General features: G+C 41.1%; 1 protein-coding gene across 5 annotated transcripts in view; it reads right to left on the bottom strand.

The window, feature by feature from the left end:
* Positions 1-1,859: 1,859 nt before the first annotated feature.
* The window catches only part of pde4ba (phosphodiesterase 4B, cAMP-specific a), a 161,237-nt gene continuing 140,626 nt past the window's right edge, over positions 1,860-22,470 (bottom strand). For 4 of the 5 annotated variants that reach the window (XM_079677595.1, XM_079677596.1, XM_079677597.1 and 1 more), the window contains 9 exons: positions 21,113-21,225; positions 11,366-11,459; positions 7,874-8,157; positions 7,594-7,758; positions 6,902-7,001; positions 6,617-6,771; positions 6,394-6,516; positions 5,697-5,879; positions 1,860-5,600 (listed from right to left, as the gene is read on the bottom strand). In XM_079677595.1, coding sequence (XP_079533721.1) covers positions 5,148-5,600; positions 5,697-5,879; positions 6,394-6,516; positions 6,617-6,771; positions 6,902-7,001; positions 7,594-7,758; positions 7,874-8,157; positions 11,366-11,459; positions 21,113-21,225 — 1,670 coding nt within the window. In that variant the 3' untranslated portion in view covers positions 1,860-5,147. Of the gene's footprint in view, positions 5,601-5,696; positions 5,880-6,393; positions 6,517-6,616; positions 6,772-6,901; positions 7,002-7,593; positions 7,759-7,873; positions 8,158-11,365; positions 11,460-12,306; positions 13,067-21,112; positions 21,226-22,470 lie in introns of those variants that run through there. The other variant, XM_079677599.1, reaches the window with a different exon arrangement.

Below are 22,470 nucleotides of genomic sequence, written 5' to 3' on the forward strand. Positions count from 1 at the left end.
GTGTAGGCCGCAGAGCTGAGTCTGTGTCACAGTGTGTTCCTGTCTCAGCACATTAGATGTTGTACTGTATGTACTTCTACTTTAATTTCCAGCACTCTCCAGGGGTTTGAGTTTGACAGGGTTTTTCCTCTCACAGAACGGGTCATTGTCCCCTGACCTTTTGTGGCTTTATTATTTTTATACATAATGTGGTTAACCAACTTTGGGAACTTAAACTTTACTTTACAAAACAGAACCACAGTTGCATATAGATACTCTCAGACTCAAAGTAAGTTGTTCTGTAACATTTCCTTTATAGTATAACTGTCAAACAGGGTACCACTGAAACAATCTTATTATCGAGACACAACCTTAGAGTCCTAAGACACTAGACCGACCTTGGTCATCGGTAAATGTGTGGACCTACTATATGTCTTCCTGGACTGCTGGCCTGTCAGTGAGAAAATCACTCTTAGCTGTTTACTTAAAGATAATCTGTTCCTGAAAAGAGAAAGGGAAGTGAGATAAGCAAGCAAACTTCTTAAGTCAAGAAGGCACATACAGAGGCTCTTCTAATTTGATCCTTTAAACACACTAATATTTTCACAACATGGAACCTGGAATGAAGCTAGGCAATGAGCAAGTGAGTGCTCAGCGGCAGGATATACAGTATGTCCACAGTCCGAGGTCTTTTCCCTCTGAATGACCAATTCAGACTAGCCACCTGCTGGGTTTGAGAGTTATTTTCTGCAGGTGCAGTATGTGCTACTTGACTGTTGGCCTAGTCTTTGTGTCCAAGTGTCTTGGCCCAAACATGTGAGACGTGAGGCGATGCAACAATCAGCCTGGGTTGTCCCTCGTTCTGTGATGTCAGTTTGGTGAGTCTGGGCCTTAATGAAACGTGACAAACATGTGGGAACCCACCAGAAGCATGACTGTGACCTAATGTAATGTTCACCCAGACTAAAGAAGACTAGGCTATGAGAAAAAAAAACAGCAGGAACCGCAGGAATATAAACAAGCTTTGGTTTTATTAAAAAAAGTATTTCAGATGTACTTTTTGAACACAATAGACATTGTTTGCATCTGCTGATTATTTCCTCTTATCATAATGTTGACCATGAACATAAAAACTCAAAGAAATAATATCCCATGAGCCCTGAGCCAGAGAATAGAGGAGGGATTCTGAATTTCTCTGTATTGACGAGATTGGTGTTTTTCATGGAATGGGATGTAGTAAACCCACCATTTAAACTCAAAGTCTGCAAGTCCAGCATTGGTGGGTTTTTTCAACAAATCACCTGAAAAAAGACACTGTGTCAAATCAATTTGTGCAACTTACTCCTATATACAACACAATGAATGGCAGCATATGTACTGCATATTGCGCAGTAGCATGTCATTGAACATTTGCAGTATTAGAGATTTAAAATGTAAAAGGTGGAACATACTGCAGCAAGCCCTGAAAGTGTATGGACTTTTAGTTTGTATACAAACTTGTCTTGATTTAACCAATAACTAGCTTGTACATAAGTCTTAATGTACTTCAACTGTTAAAGTGACTTCAGTAGACTCCTAGTGATGTTCATTGAAAAAGTATAATAGGCAGTAATCGTAAATGATATCCAGCTAATGAACCCTTCTTTCATGGTGTGCAAGTATCCAGAAACAAACTGGAGCATGTCTTTGCACTGAGTTATGAAACAAATACCAGTAACCACCAAATAATAAGTCCTTTGGTCATTTTTTGTTGTTGTGCCAGTATTGTGTTGTATTCAAAAATAGGAGATTGATACAGTTAAAAACCTGCTGTTAATTGGCGGTAATAATTTACAGTAAAGTCGATAAAAGTGAGAAAAAAATATCAGAAATCCAAGGAATGTATTCATGCTTTGCTTTTAATCACTTAATAGAAAAAGTATTTCAGATTTATTTTCGAACACAATATACAATATAATACCATACATTGTGTGAAACATTTAATAACCCACCAATTGGCGGACTTGAACATATTATTGACATAAAAAAACCCATCTCTCATGCAGATAGTGCTAAATCTGGCTAACCATTTGGACACAACTAGGACCAAAAAAAGCTTGAACATAGATAAACAATGTTAATACTGACAAATTTGAATTTCAAAACTGCTAACAAGTTTGGTCAGAAAGAGTTCACACATTAGCACAATCAGTTACATACGATCATGTTTTGTTGTTAATTCTGAACGATTCACGTCAGTGCCGGGCGTATTGTAGCATGCTACCAATACAGTCCCCGTGTTATCTACTTTTACATCAAGTGCGTTAAGTGTAAAAGGAGACAATTGCTTTGTGTTTGTCGGTAAACCTGTATCTATCTGGCCTCATATATCAGCAATCTGCACTCAAATGCTGGATGGAGAAGCTAAGGTTGTGACAAGCTGCTGAGAGAAAATAAGCTATTGGTGTACTTTGATACCAAGCATCGACTAAGCCTTTGTGTTCCTTAGCTAGCCTGCATGTATCCTATTTCACAGCCTATGCAGTTTAACATGTCCTCTATGTCGCCCCTGGGTTACCAAATTACTGCTGTCAGATGAAAACCTTGTAGCTTCAAAAACTTAGTTGGATCAAAATAGCTTCCAATCAGAAAAATGACCAACGAAACCAAATGAGGACATGTCCTCTTTAAAATGATATCTATTATTTCATAAATGTATCTAAGCCTAAATCAAGTTAACCAAGAGAAACTTGCGAATATATAAGTAATGCCAAATTATTTCTTTGTTTAATATTCCTTTATAATAAGCTTAATTAATAAATGTTTTTCCATTTTCTTGTGAAGTTACAAGGTCTTCATGTGACAACAACATGTATCTTTAGCTGCTGCTCTGCTGGGCACTCAAAACATTGTGCGAATATATACTTAGATATATTTATATATATATTTATATAAAAAACAATATATAATACATATATAAAAAGACTCTAATCCAGAGTCTTCTACACATTAGACACCACCACTTACAGGTAATGCAAGTGCATATAAATTAAAATAGATTTTACACTGAACCAGTATTTCATATTTACAAGCTTTAAGTAGAGAATAAATACACACTGTTATAAACAGCAAAAAGGACCAACTTGAGCTCCTAGCGACGAACAGTAGAGACAAAGGTGAGGAGTGATGGGGGTAAGGCCTGATGACAAAGTCAACACATCCAAACACACACAGATACAAAACCTTTCATACTGTACACACATACATACTGCACACAGACAATTGTCACTTACGCATGCTAGAGTGAAATAAATGAAGTACCTTTGAGTATATCAGTAAACCAATATGGAAATGAAGAGCTGTAAATATAGATGCAACTAGCACATCAATACAAATTAGTCATGGAAGCGTCAGGAGCATAAATGTAACGTCTGCACACCATTTTCGAACCTCATTCAGCAGCAAAAATAGGCTTTTTTTGGTTTGTTTTCAAACTAGAGCACCTAATTATCCCTCTGTTTTTCTAGAGGGTAAAGTCTGCCAGGCCGAATCCAGCAATTCCATCTGTTTCCAATCCCTATAACCCCACTGTCCTGGAAACCTGATATAGTCAAGGGGGAGGGGGAGAAATTCAATTGACGTCAATGGCCCGACGCAGCACTTGAGGGATTTTTATTGTGAGGAAGAAATAGCTGGCCTGATTGTTTTGGGGTCATGTCCGTGGAGCCTAAAGGGGTTTGTAAACCATATGAATAGAGGTTCTGATGAGGGTCTGAGAGCGCCCTGCAAATAGGCAGCTGTACGAGCACCTTTAATCATGTGGTCTGGGCCTGATTGCAGAGGGGTGGGGGCCTTACATCAGACGGGTCTGGGGTCAGGACCTGTTCCATCTAACAGGATTATTAAGACTGCAGCGTACTTGTAGGCTAAAAATTAAATAAAAAAATAGATTTACCGCTGTTGTGCATTTTGTCCTTGGTAGACTTCATTCCTGACTTTACAGATCTAAGCAGCACACTATTTGCTTTAAGACTTGCTTGTTTTACTGCTGAAACTAGTAATAGATTGCAGGTTGAGGGTTTGATCTAGACTATCCTCTTTTTCACACCAACACGAAAACAATTGGTTGATGAAAATGAAAAGACAAAACCAAAAAGATCAAATGCTCCATAAATGTACATTGAAAATGTAGCAGGAATATCTGGTCAAATAGTTTTAAGTGTAGGATTTCACATCCTTGCTGAGCATTTTGCATCAAAAGTCAAGTTTTGGTGAGAAAGAGGTAGGAAGTCGACCAATGGATTGCAGACTGTTACACAGAAAAGAGAAAAGATGATGTATAGAGATGAATATAGATGATTTAGTGTAACTGTGACATTCATTGACCAACAACTGCTAAAGAAAGCAACAAACATTCATGTAACATGAAGCATGAGGGAAATTAAGCATTTGAATTCCATGTATGAAACAACTGTGCTCAGATTGAAAAACAAAAGTGACAGATAATGTGCGTATAATGTGGGTGTTAATGTTTCCCTATTCAGATTAGTTTGTCGACGTTTGTTTGGATTTCTCTATTGCCCAATACATGGAAGACTGTTCTCTTTAACATACAAAAAAAGATTTTGCTCTTTCAGATAAGAAAAAAAACATTTCACAGACATACTAGAGTGTTCAATAAATAAAAAACTATTATAAAGACAATAGTAAAAAAGGCACACAAAAGTCCTTTGACAAATGGTACAGGAACAAGTAAACACTTTCTTTTGCTATACAAATGTGTCTCCATCAGTAGATCTTAATCTATGCTACTTCTAGATCATATCATATCTGTAAAAAAGTCTTAAGGTACAAAACTTCTCTCAGTAGTGTCAATGTCCATTTAATGCCGGTCCAGAAAGAAGAGTAACTATTTCCCAAACTGGCCGCATTCCTTCAAGTTCCACTCTCAGTCTCGCCTGTCCATCAAGACTAAAATGTTCGCAGTAATTATTTCCTGAGAACTCTGAAGCCGCCTCACCGAAACTGTCCGTCCGTGTCTGGCTTCAAACACCCAAGTGCAAACGCCCCTGTGAGGGACGAAACTAAGCCTTTGCTTCTATGGGCTTATTAAAAAGCACAGCTGCAAGAGGATCTTCCCCTTTTGCCAAAAACGTTCAAATCACCATGTGAGCCTGATGATGGAAGCCCTATGTGTCTGTGGGCGACGCCTCATGGGTCACAATCTCTATTGCCGGCTCTATCATGACTCCCTCCTCAAGCTCCTGACCGTCCAAATAGTCCAGGGGAGGAGAACGAGAATCTCCCAGGCTATCTTCCTCCTCTTCCAACTCCTCTTCCAACTCCTCTTCTTCTTCTTCCTCATCCTCCTCCCCTTCGCCATCTTTCTCTATTCCATTCAAGTCCTCCTCCTCCACGGTGAGCTCAAACTGAAACTTCTCCCCTCCTCCCTGACCTCCATTCCCTCCACTGTGTCCGTGCACGCCCTGGTCGTAGAAGGGCGGGGAGGGGCTCTGGGGGATCATGCTCTGGTACCAGTTCCTGTTGTCCTCCAGCGTGTCCAGAATGTCCTGGGCGTCAGGGTGGACCAGATCGGCCCACGTCTCCCACAGAGGGTGCACGATGTAGTCGATGAAACCCACCTGGAGAGTAGAAAGCAGGCACATTAGAACCGAAAGTAAGATTATTATAACTTTTTCTTTCATATATACGTAAATGCAGATATTTTGAGTGCCTACCTGGCTCTTCTCCACGGAGGCTGTGTGTTTATCACACATAGGACTGATCTCTATCCCCCTCTCCCTCTCTCTGTCTCCCTGGTGGAAGAACTCGTCCATTATCCGATCAGTCCACTGACGATACAGCTCCAGGGACTTGGTGGGGTTACTCAGGTCGGCACAGTGCACCATGTTACGCAGCACCTGTAAATAATACAGAAATGTAATTTAGTATATGCTTGTTTAGTGAGTATATATAATTGCCGCCCCCAAAAGTTTAAAAGACATTTTTAGTCTTCTCTTGTAAAGTACTACAGATTATGGCGAATGAGATTTACACAGAAGTGGCATTTAAGGTTCTTTCTATAAAGGGTTTTGTTATGAAAGGAAGTCAGTCTAGAAAGAAGAACTCCTAGAAAGACCATTAAGGGGCAAGTGTAGAGGGAGCACTTAAAGGTAAAAAAGAAGACGGATGGAGTGAGAAAAAGAGTGACAGCAGGGAGCAGAGGTCAGCTATGTAGGAGGCCGGCTAATGACCATTGGCTGAGTAACCTCTGCCAACACTGACTATTGATTAGAGCTATTAAAAGCTGCGAAAGAGAGGTGGAGGGCTTGCAGTGTCCAATCCCATTCTCACAGTCCATCCAAGGAAATATATTAAGAATGCTTTTTCTTTTAACTGTCCCTTTTTTATTGTTTTCTAAATCTAAACACCCACCTGTATCCTGTCTGTGTAGTTATCCAGCAGCAGCACTCCTGAGCTCGTCACCTTCTTTGTCTCCACCATAGTCTTCAGATCAGCCAGCAGACTCATGTGTTTGGACATGTCAGTGGCCAAAACCTGCATAAAAGAAAGAGAACCATTCATCAGCATTAGAATAATTTCGGAATGTTATAATATAAATCGAGAAGAGGAAATACTATGAAACAGGATTTCTTACCAGGTCGATGACCATCTTGCGGAGGGACTGTCGCTGCTTCTTAGGGACGTTCTGGAATATATCACAGTTGTCTTCCTGTAGTAGCTTGAATCCCACAGCCAGGTGATGGTTCTCCAGCACAGACTCATCGTTGTACATCAACGCCAGCTCAGAGTCTGAAAAAGCATCAAAAATATATATTTTAGTCTCTGACATAACGGCTTCTATCACTATCTATTCTCTACATTTTCAGGAAAGCAACACATCATTTCAATCAGTCCTGTGATGGGTATTATTTTGACTTACTGGTGTTGATTAGGAATTGGTTTGATACTCCAGGATGGTCAACATCATGGATAGCTGCAGCAAAGATGGCTGCTAGGATCTCAAGATCTGTGAACACCGCCTAAGAAGAGGTGGAAAACAAAACATTAAACATTTCTAAAGGGTTAAAAAAACAAAAGAATAACTATATATATCTATGCCAATTTTCAATCAAATACGAAGTCTGCCTTTCTTTCTACACAGATCAAGTACATGTACTGTATAACACTGTGTGCGCAGGATTCAATAGATGAAAGACAGCCAAAAAGAGAAGATCAATAGCTTAAGTCCGGGGCATTCTGACCTGACTGTGTCCTACCAATGCTGATACAAAATGCATGCAGGGAAAATCTAACAAATAAGTCACAGAGGGCCAAGTGTTGGAGGAACGAAGGGTAATTCCCCGATCAATGGGGGAAGATATGATTCAATGGAAGGAGGTTGAGTTCTTGAAAGTTGGTGTGGCGATCCAGGAAAATTGCAAATGGGGTGATGTAAGCGCTCACGCCTCTAATTTAGTTTCCCCCTTCTGTGGATACTCACTGGTGTCTAAGTCAGAAGTGGTGATTTTTTTAACCCGTAAAGTAGAAAGTGGACCTTAATTTGATAATATTCCAAGACTCTGATCTGAGGTATTAAAAACAAGTAGTATAATTAACTATATAATAACTTACATCTAGGGCTGGAGTGGAGAGGAGGATGTGTGTGGATTGGGCTACGTCAGCAGCATGCAGGCTGTTATGGTAGGCCACATCTGAATGGTAGTGGTCCTCCAATGTCATCATGTAGGCCACGAACGTATCCACAGGGATTTGAAATGTCTTTAACAGGTCTCGCTCCTAGGAAAACCAACATGGTAGAATGTTTAGGAATAAGTGTGCTTCATTTGAGTAGAAATAAACAACAAGTATAAGTGGAGAAACAACAGAATACAGAATTCCAGACAATTCATACCTGGAAGATGGCGTACATGATGCAGGTAAGAGGCCGACTGTGGGAGTACTCTGAAACGGTGAAGATGTTCAGGCCCCACTTGTTGAGGTCCTCCAGCTCTTTGGACAGCAGCTCCTCCTTATCGGTCTTGACGCCGAAGCGCGAGATGCTGCTGGTGGAGAGCGAAGGACCATGGGAAACCTTTTTGACTCCGCTGATCTGTGTCATCAGCTGCTGCCTCGTCTGCTTCTTCTTCTCTCGTGCCTTGGATGTCGGCGACGGCATCTCCACCTCATTCTGTTTGTCTGAGGGACAAGAAGATAGAAAGTTGTTAGTTTTTACTAATGTGTAAGAAAATTGGTTAAATTTGGCCTCATACAAGAAGAGGTCTGATAATGAATCTACTCTGCAATCAAATGAGAGCATATGCTGCCATTGGATCCAGGTGCACTATAGAAACACCTGCAGTTAGTTGGCTACTGAGGGATTTATTTATTCACTCACTCATTCATCATCTGTACCTCCATTCATTTGTTCAGTCATGCTGCCCTCTCCTCCACCTGCAGTCTCTCTGTGCTGCTACTGTTCATTTTTCTCTGCCCCCCCCCCCCCCCCACCTATTAGCAGGTGGCTCACATCTCATCTCCTGTTCTCTTGACTTTCACAAGGCAGTCCATTGACAGACTGAGAGCTGCGGCTCCAACACAGCTAAGGCAGGTCCATAATGTCGGCCATTCAATAAACTGCCACATCTTTCACAGCTTTATCAAATCACTTAGTGTAGAGTGGGATTTTTATGTCTAGTTTGTCTTATTTATAAGTTGACTCAACCACAGTTGGCCTGGCTACAGATACATCGAGCAAGAAGTCCTAAAACACATTTAAAACCTTTATAAAAACCTTTTAAAAAAACAATAAAAAGGGAAATTGTTAACTTTTTTGCAATAGTAAATATAGAAATCTGCCAATAATAAGTCATAGCCTGCAGGGCTGTGTTCATCACAGAGGAATTGAATGAAATCCTGAAGGGACTGGCTATCGGCACGAATGTGAGCTGCGCACTCATCTATCAGCCTTCCCCTGTGGAGGGTTATTCAATTACCAGCTGTAATTCAAATAATCACTTTCACTCTCACGCTCTCCCTCCCTCTCTCTTTCATTGTATGCTATTATTTTTCTCTCTGTCTCTCGCTCTCCCTTCAGTCCTCCAGTGGTAATTGAGAATGGGCAATTAAGCGCTCTCAGACATGTGATGCGTGGGAAACAAGGGGAAGAGCAATATATTGCCCTCTAATTTATTACAAGCCATCATTATCACCAATGCTGTGTGGTGTCTTTGCGTCCTTTACATGTATGTGTGTAGGAGAGAGAAGGACCCGTTTGTGAGAGTTTTCAGTGTCACAAGTAAGTGCCAATATGCTGCGGACGGCATGGACTGATACGACTGATACATTTTAAGTGAACCTGATGTACCAGTTGAAATCCTCTCGTTTTGGACTGCAATGTGTTAGTCAAGCAAAGTACATTTCATTTTTTTCTCATCCATTCTCACTCTTCTCTTCTTCGCATTAAGCTTATCTTATCTTTTTTTTTCCCAATTTGAGGATTTCACAAAAATAATAATAATACTGAAGCAGCCGAAGTAAAAATGTGTGTTGTTTCTCTCCTGTTCTCCCTTCTCGTTCCCTCTACTCTGTCACCTCCCACGTCTATTTCGATTTTTTTTTCATCCTCCTCTATATGCTCTCTTCTGAGAGACGCAGATGCAGTAGGGAAGGCAGGGAGGGGTGCGTTTGTTGGGGCCATTTTTTCCCTTGGTGTATTCCCCGAACTAGGTGTGTTCTGCTGCTGGCTGATCAAAGGGAATTATGACAGAATTATGCTGCAAGCTGTGACGGGGTTAAAGGCACACGTGAATGGCCAGGGTGCTATCTGCTAACAATCCTTAAAGGAAAGTGAGAAAACCTGGACTGAAATCACCCTAAATGAGTAACTCTGCAGTCTTTATTTATGTAGGGAATTACCAGGCTTTATGAGCAATGTTTTACAGTTCAAAGGTCCGCCTTTCCATCAGTTGAAAGCTTTAAAACCGAGATAGTCTATAATAAAATTATTGGGATTTATGTTGTATCTAAGAATAACCTCTGCAGAACATAGCATGTGACAGGAAATGATCATTTATCTGGGCCTAAATAAAGAATATCTAGAGCAGAAATAAGGGCATTACTGACGTGATACTAATCTTAATGGATGGGAGGATTAAACTGGTCAGCTGAGGCCCAACCATGCCAGCTTTGCTGCTTCAGCCGTTTTTTCCCCACCCACTCCTCATAACTGTTTTTTCCCCTACCGCCAGTGGGGTGATCCCGACTTCCTTATCGAAGCGATAGTCATCTCTGTCGGGATTCTCGGGGTAGCGAGAGGTGGAGTGACAACAAGGTGTCCCCGCTGACAAAGATGCACTAAGATGGGGATGAGTCACTGAATCTGCCGAGATCATCTCACTGCCAGCTAAGGGGGTTCCTCTATACCTCTATTTCTTTCCCTCACTGCAGTCACCTACCTCTCTCCCTCCCTCCCACGTTTGTTTCTTCTCTGTCTCTCATCAACCTTTCCCTCTCTCTCTATGATCCGGTGAGGAGGGATCCGCCAACAACACTAAACCGGATGAGTTTGCCAATCGATCAGAAGCCACTTCCCATAAATAATCTGAAGTACTTCAAGGAGCATTCTGTCACCCTTCTAGCATCCCTTTTGTTTTTCAATCTATATTTCTAATTATTGAATAATTTGTCTAACTTTAACATTACTTTCTTTAGCTCCTGTGGGTTTCTCCCATTGACCAAAAGCCTACATTGAACCCATTTGAAGAAATCGGCTGTTTTTTCTTATTGTGCCGATTTTCATATTTGTATTGCCACACAGTGACTCGATGGTGTTGTTTTGTACCGGGGTCACGCAACATGATGTTCATGCGGCTGTCAAAAAAGAGAAGAAAAGTATCTAAATACAGTATAAAAATATATAAATGTATTCCCATCTATTCTCAGAGCTCAAGTTTGCAACCCACACTGACAGCATCCACTTCCAAACCGCTCAGATTCTTGTTAACAAGCCCCTTGTTGTCAAATTACACTTTAACAGTAGTCGGCCACCTTAAACACCCTTTTTTTGCCCTTTGTCATTCTTTAAGAAATGTACCCTTCTTACTTCAATATCTATGGCCATTTGGAGCCCGATGACATCTAGACAAAGCTAAATGGCGCAGTGTTTTATGGTACGCCCCCACAGAAAAGCCTGCCAGATCAACTTGCACAGCTTAACATGTACTGAACCGCCACAAACACATTGCAGCAAAACAGAGTGGGGCGGTATTTGTGAGCAACTACATATTTTTTGTATTTTTTGTTTTATATGAGCTGTTGGGACTTTATATGTATATAGAGTTATTGTTGGTAAGGATTATTGATTAACTATACAAACAAGATTCATGAGTCTTGACAGTAATTTTACCTAGGAAGGTGTTGGAGATGAATTCGGAAACCTGATTCCCGGACCGACTCATCTCAGATAGGTGCGTCAACTCCCGATTCAACATCCTCTTGAACTGCAAGAGAAAAAGAGAGAGAGGAGGGGGGAGAGGGAAGAAATGTCGTCAGTTTCCAGAGAGGGGAAAACCTGGGAAACATTACGGTACAAGATTCCATGCAAAATGCAGCAGTATTCCACCAGCTCAAGATTATTATTTAATTACAGCGTCAAATCAGTGGGGGGACACACATGTTATTTCCCCCTCCATTTTCCCTGGAATTAATGAGGATGCTGATCATTATTTGTTTTACCAGTGGGGAAGTCAACCCCTCTTTATAACCCTCAATTCACCCCGGGCAACCAATTTTCTGTTTTATTGCACTGAATCACATTTCTGGGGCCTATTTAGCTGCTTCACCTACGTCAGTATGCAAACATTTCAATGATGTCAAGAGCAAAGTCTGGACAGTGCACTCTAAATTCCTCTTTGTTACAACATTCTTTAAATGTTCATGTACTTTCAATAACATGAACCATTTTGAATAGAGGAAATAGTTGAGGGAGACGGGTGCATTTGACAGAACATGGAGACCCGAGCACTGCAGCAGCAGCTGTTTATGACAGACTGATGCATGCGCGTGCACACACACACAGACCAACTCACACATACAGACCAACACACACATACAGACACACAGAGCTCTGCAAAGGGCTCAAGATGGAGCCTGAGCCACAAAAACCATTCTGTCAGACCCCCCTTCATCATGATGGAAATGTATTTCGGTGTAATTAGGCTAGCACAGTTATCTCAAATGCTCCACAAAATAATTATCAAAATGCTGAATTTCAACAGCAACAGAGCAAAGCGATACAATGAAATCCATATGTTATCCCGATATGCTATGTAGATAAGCGCCACACACCTTAATGTAACCCCAAGACACCGACAGCAGGTAATTTGCTTCAGGCATTTTGGACCCCGTTTTTTGGTTCCTACACAAAGCCAGAACTGTAATCCAATAGAAAAAATTGGAGGCAGACAAACAGGATTCTTTCAACGCCAAAAAGGACCACAAAATCCCTTCTTCTCTTGTCTTGTGTTTCCCTTTTCAGCAGCTAAGAGAGCAGCTCGACGATGGCTCACTCTCCCTCTCAGCAGCAGAAAAAGGCCAGCTTTGACTCTCCATGCCTGTGGAGGGATGCAAGAATAGATGGACGGACAAATGGAGGAAAAAGAAGACAATGTAGCGAGGAGAGGAGGAGATCCAACAGGCTCGGTGGTTCGGATGGAGCAGCTGGACTCTCAGCGCACAGATGAATTATAGAGGAGCGAGAAAGGGAGGAGAAGGAAAAAAACAACGATGGAGCAGGAGGGAGGGAGTGAGGTAGTGATGTTCATCTGACTGGAGGGGGGGTTCCTCCACTGGATTTGTCTTGCTTTGCTGCTCTCACTGCTGTAGCGCTCACTCCCCCTCCTACCCTGCTTTTCTCTCTCTATTCGGTTCCCTCCCTCTCCTGTCTCTTTCCCCCCGCTGTAGTCTGCCAGCCCCACCAACACGCTTTCTTCAGAACACATCATTTGACAGAAAGTGGGGAGAAGGGGGAGCCCTAATTACGGCTTGGCATTGGTTTAAACACGAGGTTGTGATGGGATGTTTGAGTGACTGATATTTTATATCCAGACTTGAGTTCCTGATAAGATGTCCTCTCTCCTCACGTTTTCCAGCTGTGCAACCATTGCCCATGAATCCCATCCTTGTCTATTCCCAACCCCTGTAATTCCCTCTCAAAGGCATTCTTTCATGACGTCAGTTCAGCCATTGTGAAGGAATTTCGTGGAGCTGTACAGCTATTCCTTCCCTCTACAGTAAAACAATAATTTGACAGAGGGGATGGAGCATGTTTAAGGAATGTGAATGCAACTGTATTTATCGCCATTATCTCTATTATTATCCTCTCCCTCTTTTGAGTCTTCTGTTGTCTACTGACATCCCGAGCGTGGCGGCCATTGTAGAGATCTCATAAGCCTGGTCATTATCTGCATCCCATAATAATATTGGAGGGTATCTGTGCAGGGCTATTTTTACCAAGCGCGAGACAACTATGGAGTGAGGAAGACAGTCAGAGCAGAGGAAAAGAAAAAAGAGAGAAGGGAGATAATTGCATCCTTCCCAAATTTGGTCAGTGAAAGTGTGCGCCAATTACCAGAACACCGCAACGCTATGGCAACAGCATCAGGCACAGTGTAGGGCTGTTTTGAAAAGGAGGAGAGGCTTCCCCTTTTCCTTTTCCAAGGCAGACATGTGGTGTAGCTGCTGAGCTGTCACGAGAATGCACCACACACATCGCCTCTGCTCACATTCATCAACCTCCCCCTCCCCTCCGCTCCATCTCTCCCTCACTCTCCACCACTTACATGTCAATTTCTCTCCCTGCTGCCAACACTGTCATCAATCAATTTCTCTGTCTGTCTGCTTCAATGGCAGAATCAATGGGCTGTCCTTGGAGCAGGTGTTGATACTGCTGCAGTGTGCAAGGCTAGGGCCACCTGACTGATATACTGTTACACCAGAACCGCAAGCCTATTTTGATGGCGCTGCTGCTGCTTTTTGTCACGACTTTTGTTCTGTGAAACCCCTCAGCGGATCGCTCTTCTGCTTTCGCTAATGAGAACATATCCAGTTTTGTCAGTTCAGAGCCAATCCATGGGAAACTGTAAACAGAAGTTCCCACAGAACCTCTCAGTCCGATGCGTTTGTGTGCGAACGAGTTCGGAAAGATGAGGGGGAGATCAAAGCTTCCCCGAGAGGATCCCGGATTATCCTCCCACTGAGGGAAAGAACCAGAAGCAGGGAGGTGGGACGCGAGAGAAAATAAATAAATAAAAGAAACAGAGGAGGCAGCTCTTTAGCTTACTGCATAATATATAAAGAAACCAGAAATAACAGCGGGGGATGTCTCTCTGCAATGTGTTGAAGAGCTGTGCTTCCCCCAAGGGCTGGAAGAAATGCTTCAGTGCACACACTCAGCAGCAGCCAACAAATGCTATTATCTACAGTTAACCACAATTGATGCTGATATGTCACATGCATGTTTTACACACTCGTATGTGTGTATTATTGCAAGTGTGTATCTGATTGTGTTGTATATCAGGGGAAGAAGGCAAGCCACTTTACCTCCTAGTGACACCATGACGCTTGAGGAAGATTGGCCCCTCGAAGCTTTATGGGTATCTCTCTTTCACATACCCACATAGTATAGGTATATACAGTATATATGTTTTCCTCTTATCCTGTAGTATATCATTATTTGCCATCAAGTTATCCTTAAAATTGCTACAAGCACAGTCCAGTTTATTTGTTATGCCAATTTCTTTGCTTGATTCTCATCTGTAGTGGTTCAGATTGAAGTTGTGCCTTTAAGCCACTAGTGGGTGCACTACGCTCAGTCAGCAGTAAAACAGCCTGTTCAGTTTTCAGAGAGCAATTACCTCTGCAGTAACATAAATGCACTGCTTGACCTATGGAGAAAAAAACTGTGTAAATGATATTTTTCTATGCAATATAAAAACATGCAAACAACTGTTGTGTTGGCAGTTGTTCAACTACAGTAACTAATCTGTTAATCTGTATTTACAAAGATGAGTGTGGAAGTTTTGAAAAGCAAATCAATAACACAAAAAGGTTACATTTTTTTCCTTAAATTAATTATTAATACCATAACAACATTTCTTTATCATCTGAATCTACTTAGTACTACTTAGTAATCTACTGATCACATCATCGATAGTGACTTTTGAGACATTTAGAGGCAAACCTACAGTTGTGGTTTATCTTCTTCTCGCTTTTGCAAACATATGACGCAGGTAGGTAACATCAATGCAATTGTGACATAACTCCGTAAAGAGTGAGAAACCTTCCTACGTATGAACCATGCGTAAGTCATATGAAGCTACAGAAGTGTCTGAGAGATGGACAACCTCTCACTTCCTCTGACTCACTCATGCACATGTGTATCTTTATGAGAAAGAGTGGATTAATTTCTCTGAATCCAAGCATTAAGATGTATCGGAAAGAACAATCAGCTTTCAGAGACAACAAATGGATTGAGAGGAATAAGTAAGCAAGCAATTTCTCAGCTGAGCAATTCATTTCTATCACTTCCAGCTTTGCAAGGTCCCAGAGTTAGATGTGGTGTGCAACACACTTTTTGGCTGAAGGAGAGCAGTTAACAGGCTACTCAACTGCACCCTTGAGCTCTGGTTGCTTCGAAAGCAGAAAACAATCTGGTGTGAAATATTACAGAGGCAGAAACACCAAGAAACAAGAGATCCTTGAATTACCCAACAAATATTTGTTATTCTCTACTCAAATGAGGGCTTAACTAACACAGAAAGCAATGTTCGATAATGCAAACAAAACTAATGTCATCTATATTCCTAATCTTTGAGAAAAAGATCCACAAAAGTTCTTTATTCATCCTGTTTTTAAACTTTAATCAGCACCTAACCACTTTGCCGCTACCTCTCTCTTCTCCACAGATGATCAGAGTGTTCGGCTTCAGTCCAAAAAACCCTCTGAAAACTCAGAGGATTTGATACAATGCAGAAATAAAACGTATAACCTTACTCGGTCTCACGTAACCTACATCCACGGTCCTTGTGCTTAATAACTAAATTCCCTTTGTCTCTATAGATGACACTAGACTCTTCTAAAGAAAGTCAGACCTTTCCTAGATGCTTTTGATTCCACAAAACAGTTTTTGAAAGTACCAACTACTATATAGGTAACATTCAGTTTAACATTGTTTCAGAACAAAACAGCATGTGTAATTAAAAGTCTGATATCCTAAAGTAAAGTTTAAGTAATCCCACAAACAACATTTCTACCTGAAACGGACAGAAAAACATTCCATCTCTGATCTGCACCGAATTAAACTTGGCTCTCTGCTCTAAGGATGGCAAGAGGTCTCTCAGTGTCTTAAAAAACTGCCACACATATTAATTCAGTGTCATAATAAAGTGTGCACAAGGGTTCTCAAAAGCAGAATGCATGCTCCACTCCTTGCAAGAACCTCTGAACAGTGGGTTTAAAAAGAAAATGACCAAATAAGTTTACCACTGAAAAAGAAACTTCTGTAATGTACAGTAAAGGAACTAAACATCAAATGCTTTCAAAAGTAAGAAAACCCTAATGCAGGCGCTCAGCATGTGCAGCTGTAAGATATATTTAAAGTGCTCTCAATGTTAGGGTGACCACTTTAATCATCACAAAGGACAAAAAGGAGCAACTGAAACTTTTATTTTTAAAAACAACGAAGCATGTTCAAGTCATATCATGTTGAGCAAAGTTAAACACTCAAAGTCCACCAAAGAGAAACAGAGAAACCAATACAAAAAAAGTAAACTCTTTACAACAAACTTTTGAAAAGTCTAAAATAACTCACCTTTCTCCAACCATTGAGCTTCCCTAACTTCCTCTCTTTCTTGTCAAAGCAGCAGGCTCCCATGTTGGTGTGTGTAGAGTGCAGAGTAGAGCGGAGCTGCCGTCCTATAAAGTGTCTGTCTCAGTCTGACTACAGGATGAGTAAAAGGAACAAGCCTTGGCTCTCTGACGCCGGGAAACGCAACAGCTCTAGTGACTCACTTTGGGCTTCGAGGTCTGACTAGGCTGTACCTCACACCCTGTGTACTGTATGTGAAGCAATGGTTGACTTTGTGAGTGCAAGAGAGACAGACCTCTGGCTCATACACACTCCCTCATGGGGGTAGTCCCGCCTCTTGCCTCTTGTGCTTCTAAGCTTTCTGTTCACGACTCTTGCAGCCAGCAGTCATAGCTCTGGGGTTGACACTGTTGAGATCACCCTTTATAAATCCATGCTGATGACTAAAACACTTCCTGTTTTGATAGACACAGGTGGTTACTATAACTTGAAAAGTAGCATGCCTTCATATGGAATATAACCAAAAGCACTCTTATGCTGCCTTTATACATTTGTAGAAAAAATGCACAAATTTGAGGCGATAGAAAAATGTAGGACTTTGTTGTAGTGCACGATAGAAAATCCAATGTGTGCCACGAGCCACAATTGATTTTCTTTCAACCCTAACCCTAGCTCTTTTTTAATTGGTGTTGTGTAAAGAGATACCACAATTCTGTGGTGAAACTACAGTATTTACATATATTTATAATTGTTTCTTTAATCATTTTTGCGGGTGGTAAATATTGATGAACCATGGTAGAGATTTGTTGATCTGCAATTGAATAAAGTCCAATAAAATCCTTTATAAAATATCGCACCTCTGTTTGTGTTTTTTTTTTTACTGTGAGAATTAATTATTAATTAATTAGCAATTTACATTGTTCTGATGTTTTAAAAGTGACTTAATCAATATAAATATTCTGTAGACTAATTTCTTAAAAACTCCTATCATTCCCAAAGCTGGAAGAGACTAATTTGTCAACTTAAAATCAAACAGCAATATATATATATTTTTTTTGCTGACTGATTACTTAATTAACAACAAATGTTGACAAATTATTTGTGCCAATTTCCTAACCTGATACCTGATTTATCATTTCATCCCTAGACCCAAACAGCCACAACACAGAGAAATATTCCAACTCACAACAGGCCTTGACATGTGTACGTCAGCCATTCATAACAAGGAGGACAGTCGGGTGCAGCGACAGCCTGCACTTCACCTTGAAGGTACAGCCACAGCCTCTCAAATTTCACCTCCCACGTACTCATGTTCCATACTGTGACACAGCTTGAATAACAGTTTTTCCATCTTCACACAACAGGTAGTCAAGGGGTCACATTAGCTGAGTGGCATGTTCATGTTAATAAAACCAGGTCGAGTTCTACGCCCCACATGACAGAGCGGCAGCAGTTGTGTAATGTTTTAGTTTACTGTGAAAACAAGGCTAGGAGTAAGATTGCTTAGATATCAATGGGATTAACCTAATGTCAATGTGACACAGAACCACGTACACACTCTAACACACACAAACACAAAAAGTTCATGCAAGACATGTTTGAAAGAGTCCTTATCAGATGGTTACGTGCGAGGACGCATTCCATGCCAAAGTCACAGTAATGAGAAAAGGTCAATACACAACAAGTACATTGTGCCACCTGACCAGTCACGTCCAGCACTCACATTGCTGGCTAAATGTATGGAGAAACACATCTCAATTTGCATCATTCTTAAAAGGTACATTTAAAGATAATATTTTTCTAGGTTTGCTGGTTTTTAGTCTAATATAGTACTTTCTGGCAATACCAGAACTGTTCCTCTATTAATCAATAGTTGGGATATTTTGGAATTCTTCGAGTTGGAGAGGCTCCTGAAATCAATCATGACCTGCGGTTAATGTTTGCCAAATATTTTGTGATTGCAAAAGTGCTAAAATTACAGTCTACAGTGAGATCATTTGTCCCACAAGTCCACATATGTGAGGTCAATATGAATCAGCAGCTTAACCAAAGTTATGAATATAATACAAAAGTGAGACTTTTTATTCTTTTTGAAAAACCCTGAACACATTATGCTCTAACAGAACTCTCCTGTGTTATTCAGTTGCCTTGTAGCCTTAAATCCATTGTTTGTCATATCACGTCTATTGTTTAAAGTGGTAAATAGTATTTATCCAGTGCATGTGTTCAAACCAAAACCAGTCCAGCTAACTGTGTTGGATGTATGTCCAGATGACGACAGTAATAGGATAAATAAACACAACCATCTAAATGAGCATGATGGGACGTCTATTGTCGTCTGGAGAGAGAGAGGGGGATCAGGAAGGAGACAGGAAGAGAGAGTCACTCTGCCCTCACACATACAGACACACACACACATAAACACACACACACACACACACACACACACACACACACACACACACACACACACACACACACACACACACACACACACACACACACACACACACACACACACACACACACACACACACACACACACACACACACACACACACACACACACACACACACACACACACACACACACACACACACACACACACACACACACACTTCCGCTTTAGTTTATTGTGTTTGACCCACTGCGGGATCCCTCACATCCTGTTGTCCAATTGCATGTGAAATAACAAGCTTATCCTCTTGGCTTGCTTAACAAACTGTTTTCAGGCACTCTGATAAACAGCTACCACACGGCATATACAGTAAAGCAGTATTCCGGGATTGTTCTGCCACAAGCAAGTCGTAAAATCTTTAAGTATTGATTTGAGTCAGCAAAATATTGTAAAATCCGTAACTTCCTATAAGCTATAAGGTATGACTATTATTTATATTAAAAATGTTTAAAACATGAATCATAATTAGCAATTCTTAGATACATGTACAATTAGGAGATTCATTGATAATTAATACATCTCATAGAGACAGCCAAATGTTGTTGTGCAATGAGCCCTGTCAGTGAGTAATATGGTTAAATGGGTCATTTAAAAAAAACAAAACAGGAATTAAACCTTGGTGCACATCACACCCAATCAATGACGCAGAAGCAACAGAATAACCAGATGAAAAGAGGGTCACAGCGGGTCAAGACACTAAAAGCCACACTTCCTTTCGTCAGATAATAGTTGCACAAAAAGAAAAAGAAAAAAATGATGGATCTTGATGCTGGTTCAGGCAGAAATCATGTGATGAGTGACATCCAGTCTCAGTCATACAACTGTGCAGGCTTAAAGGACACATGTCATGCTTTTCCGGTTATTACCCGTCCCCTTGTGTGTTATGAAGGTTTTTCTGCATGTAAACGGTGTGCAGAGTCAAAACCCTCAAAGTACACCCTGTAGCGAGTAAAACTCTAAAACAGAAAATACCTCACCAAAACGCCTCGTTGGTGAAACGTCATCATGACGTCATCCTCCATTTGATTCTTCCGGGTACGTGCTTACGAAAGCACGTACCCGGAACTAAATGGGCCAATCCGTGGAGCCGTTACGTTACGTCCGCGGAGCCGTTACGTTAAGCCCCCGCTGATTGGTCCAAATTGACCAATCCACACACACACACTCAGTGCAGGCAGCCCTGCTGATTTCTGCTCCGTGCTGCAGGCTGATAACAGACAGTTGGGATTGCACGAAATTCTCTCTGCAGACCCATTCTCACAGCGTTTATCAACCTATAAAACTTTTTCTTACTCAATATCAAGCCACACTTATTGTTTTTATTTCGGCTGTGACTTTGTGTGTGTTCAGGTTGAGTTTGGCTGTGTTTGGCTGTGTATCGCTAAACAAGGAAATCACGGAGGGGGGGGGGGGGGGGGGGAGGGGAGCTGCAGCGAGCCGTTTAGTGGAGAAAGTGAATACTGCTGAATACACATACTTTACAGAGATGCTGTATGCGAAACCAATGTGAGTTTGGAAAATTGCACAGTATTTTTCTATTTTAGTATACCTCAACAATGGAATTATGATCAGTGGAAATGGCCATGACATGTGTCCTTTAATATAATTGACAGCGTTTATACCAACACTGCTTACTTCAGCCTCTAAAAAAACAAACCTCTTCTTACTGCACTTGTTGAAACTTTGTTGACTTTGCCAAGGTCATGCTAAGCTCATGTGTAGATTCTCTTCCCCTCTTTAGGATCAAAATAAAAAGTGTATCTTAATCAATTAAGGCTAGCCAGAAGAAGAATATAATAATACAAATCACATGATGGAGCCTGCCTACCTTATTAGAAGCCATGTCACTGACGGAGCGGTAGGTCTGGATGGTCTCCAGCTGGTCCAGACACCAGTCCAACTCCTCCATCGTCTCCGTGGCCAGCTTCTGGTACGCCTCATCTGTCATCAAGCAACCACCACACAGAGGCACACAGTCAGAACAGACAGTGCGCATGGAGCCAGAGCACTCCCCAGCCACTCCCAGGCAGCATCCACCCACGGGTCCCACTCGGGGCGCCTGCTGCTGCAGCTGCTGCTGAGGAGGGGGAGCGTTGAGAGGGGGCACCCGGCTGCAGAGCTTCTTCATCATGAGGAGGGTTTAGCTGTGGGGAAGTTACTGTGTCGGACTCACAGCTGTCAGCAGAGTGCAGTAGGAAAGTTGCAGACACACAAACAAGCACACACACAAAAAAACTAAACGCACTCTCACATTCTGAGGCCCTCAAGTCATTTACATGAAGTCAAAGTCCTAGCAGGAAACCAAATACCCCCTCACCCTCACCACACAGGCGCACTTTACACCACCTCACAGGAAACAGACACCTGTAAAATACAGATAAGGCCAAAGCATACTTTGTGTAATTTTTGGGAATTCATTTTCAACTCTCAAAATGACATAAAAAAATACGGTACGAAGATAATCGACGGATAATTTGTGTGATCACAACCCCATCTTGACTATGGACAGTCAACATATATTGTTTCTTTTAACATGAGCTGAGGCACCAACTTGCTTCTGGTGGGACCCCGCATTGAGTTTTAATGAGTTCATGCGTAGTCGATAACATTTGTCATTTTGGTTTGGTGAATAAAGGAAAGGTGTGGTTTTGCAGTGCTAGTACTTACACAGTCACAGGACCAACCACTGAATATATGTAACCCGGATACAAAATAAGAGGAACTGTCTTAGGTATCAATTTTACCTGAACTGAACTGAATATTTCCGTAACTTTAAGCAGCCACAGTGTGTTTGCTATTGTGTGGTTATACATTGTGTTGTTTTTTTCTTTGTAAAGCATTTGTTTATTCTTTTTAATTTAAGTCATACAGTATAGCAATAATTAAAGTTAAAATAGTGGGTAAATTACTGGTTATCATATTTCATTATCACAATCATTTTCTTTTTTTGAATAATTGATTCGTAAATACAATGTCAGAAAATAGTAAATAAAAAGGAAATGTCTTCAAATGTTGTGTTAGATTGAACAATGTAATATATTCTGGTAATTATCATGTAACACCAAAAGGAATAACAAATAAAATCTTAACACTGCATTTTTTAAGGGAAGTTTATTCTAACCGCTTTTTTAAATAGTTGCAGAATGATTGGTCATTAAATCCTAATTTGTTCACCTTCATGTTCAT

This window comes from Notothenia rossii, assembly GCF_949606895.1.
Source record: "Notothenia rossii genome assembly, chromosome: 1".
Classification (NCBI taxonomy): Eukaryota; Metazoa; Chordata; class Actinopteri; order Perciformes; family Nototheniidae; genus Notothenia; species Notothenia rossii.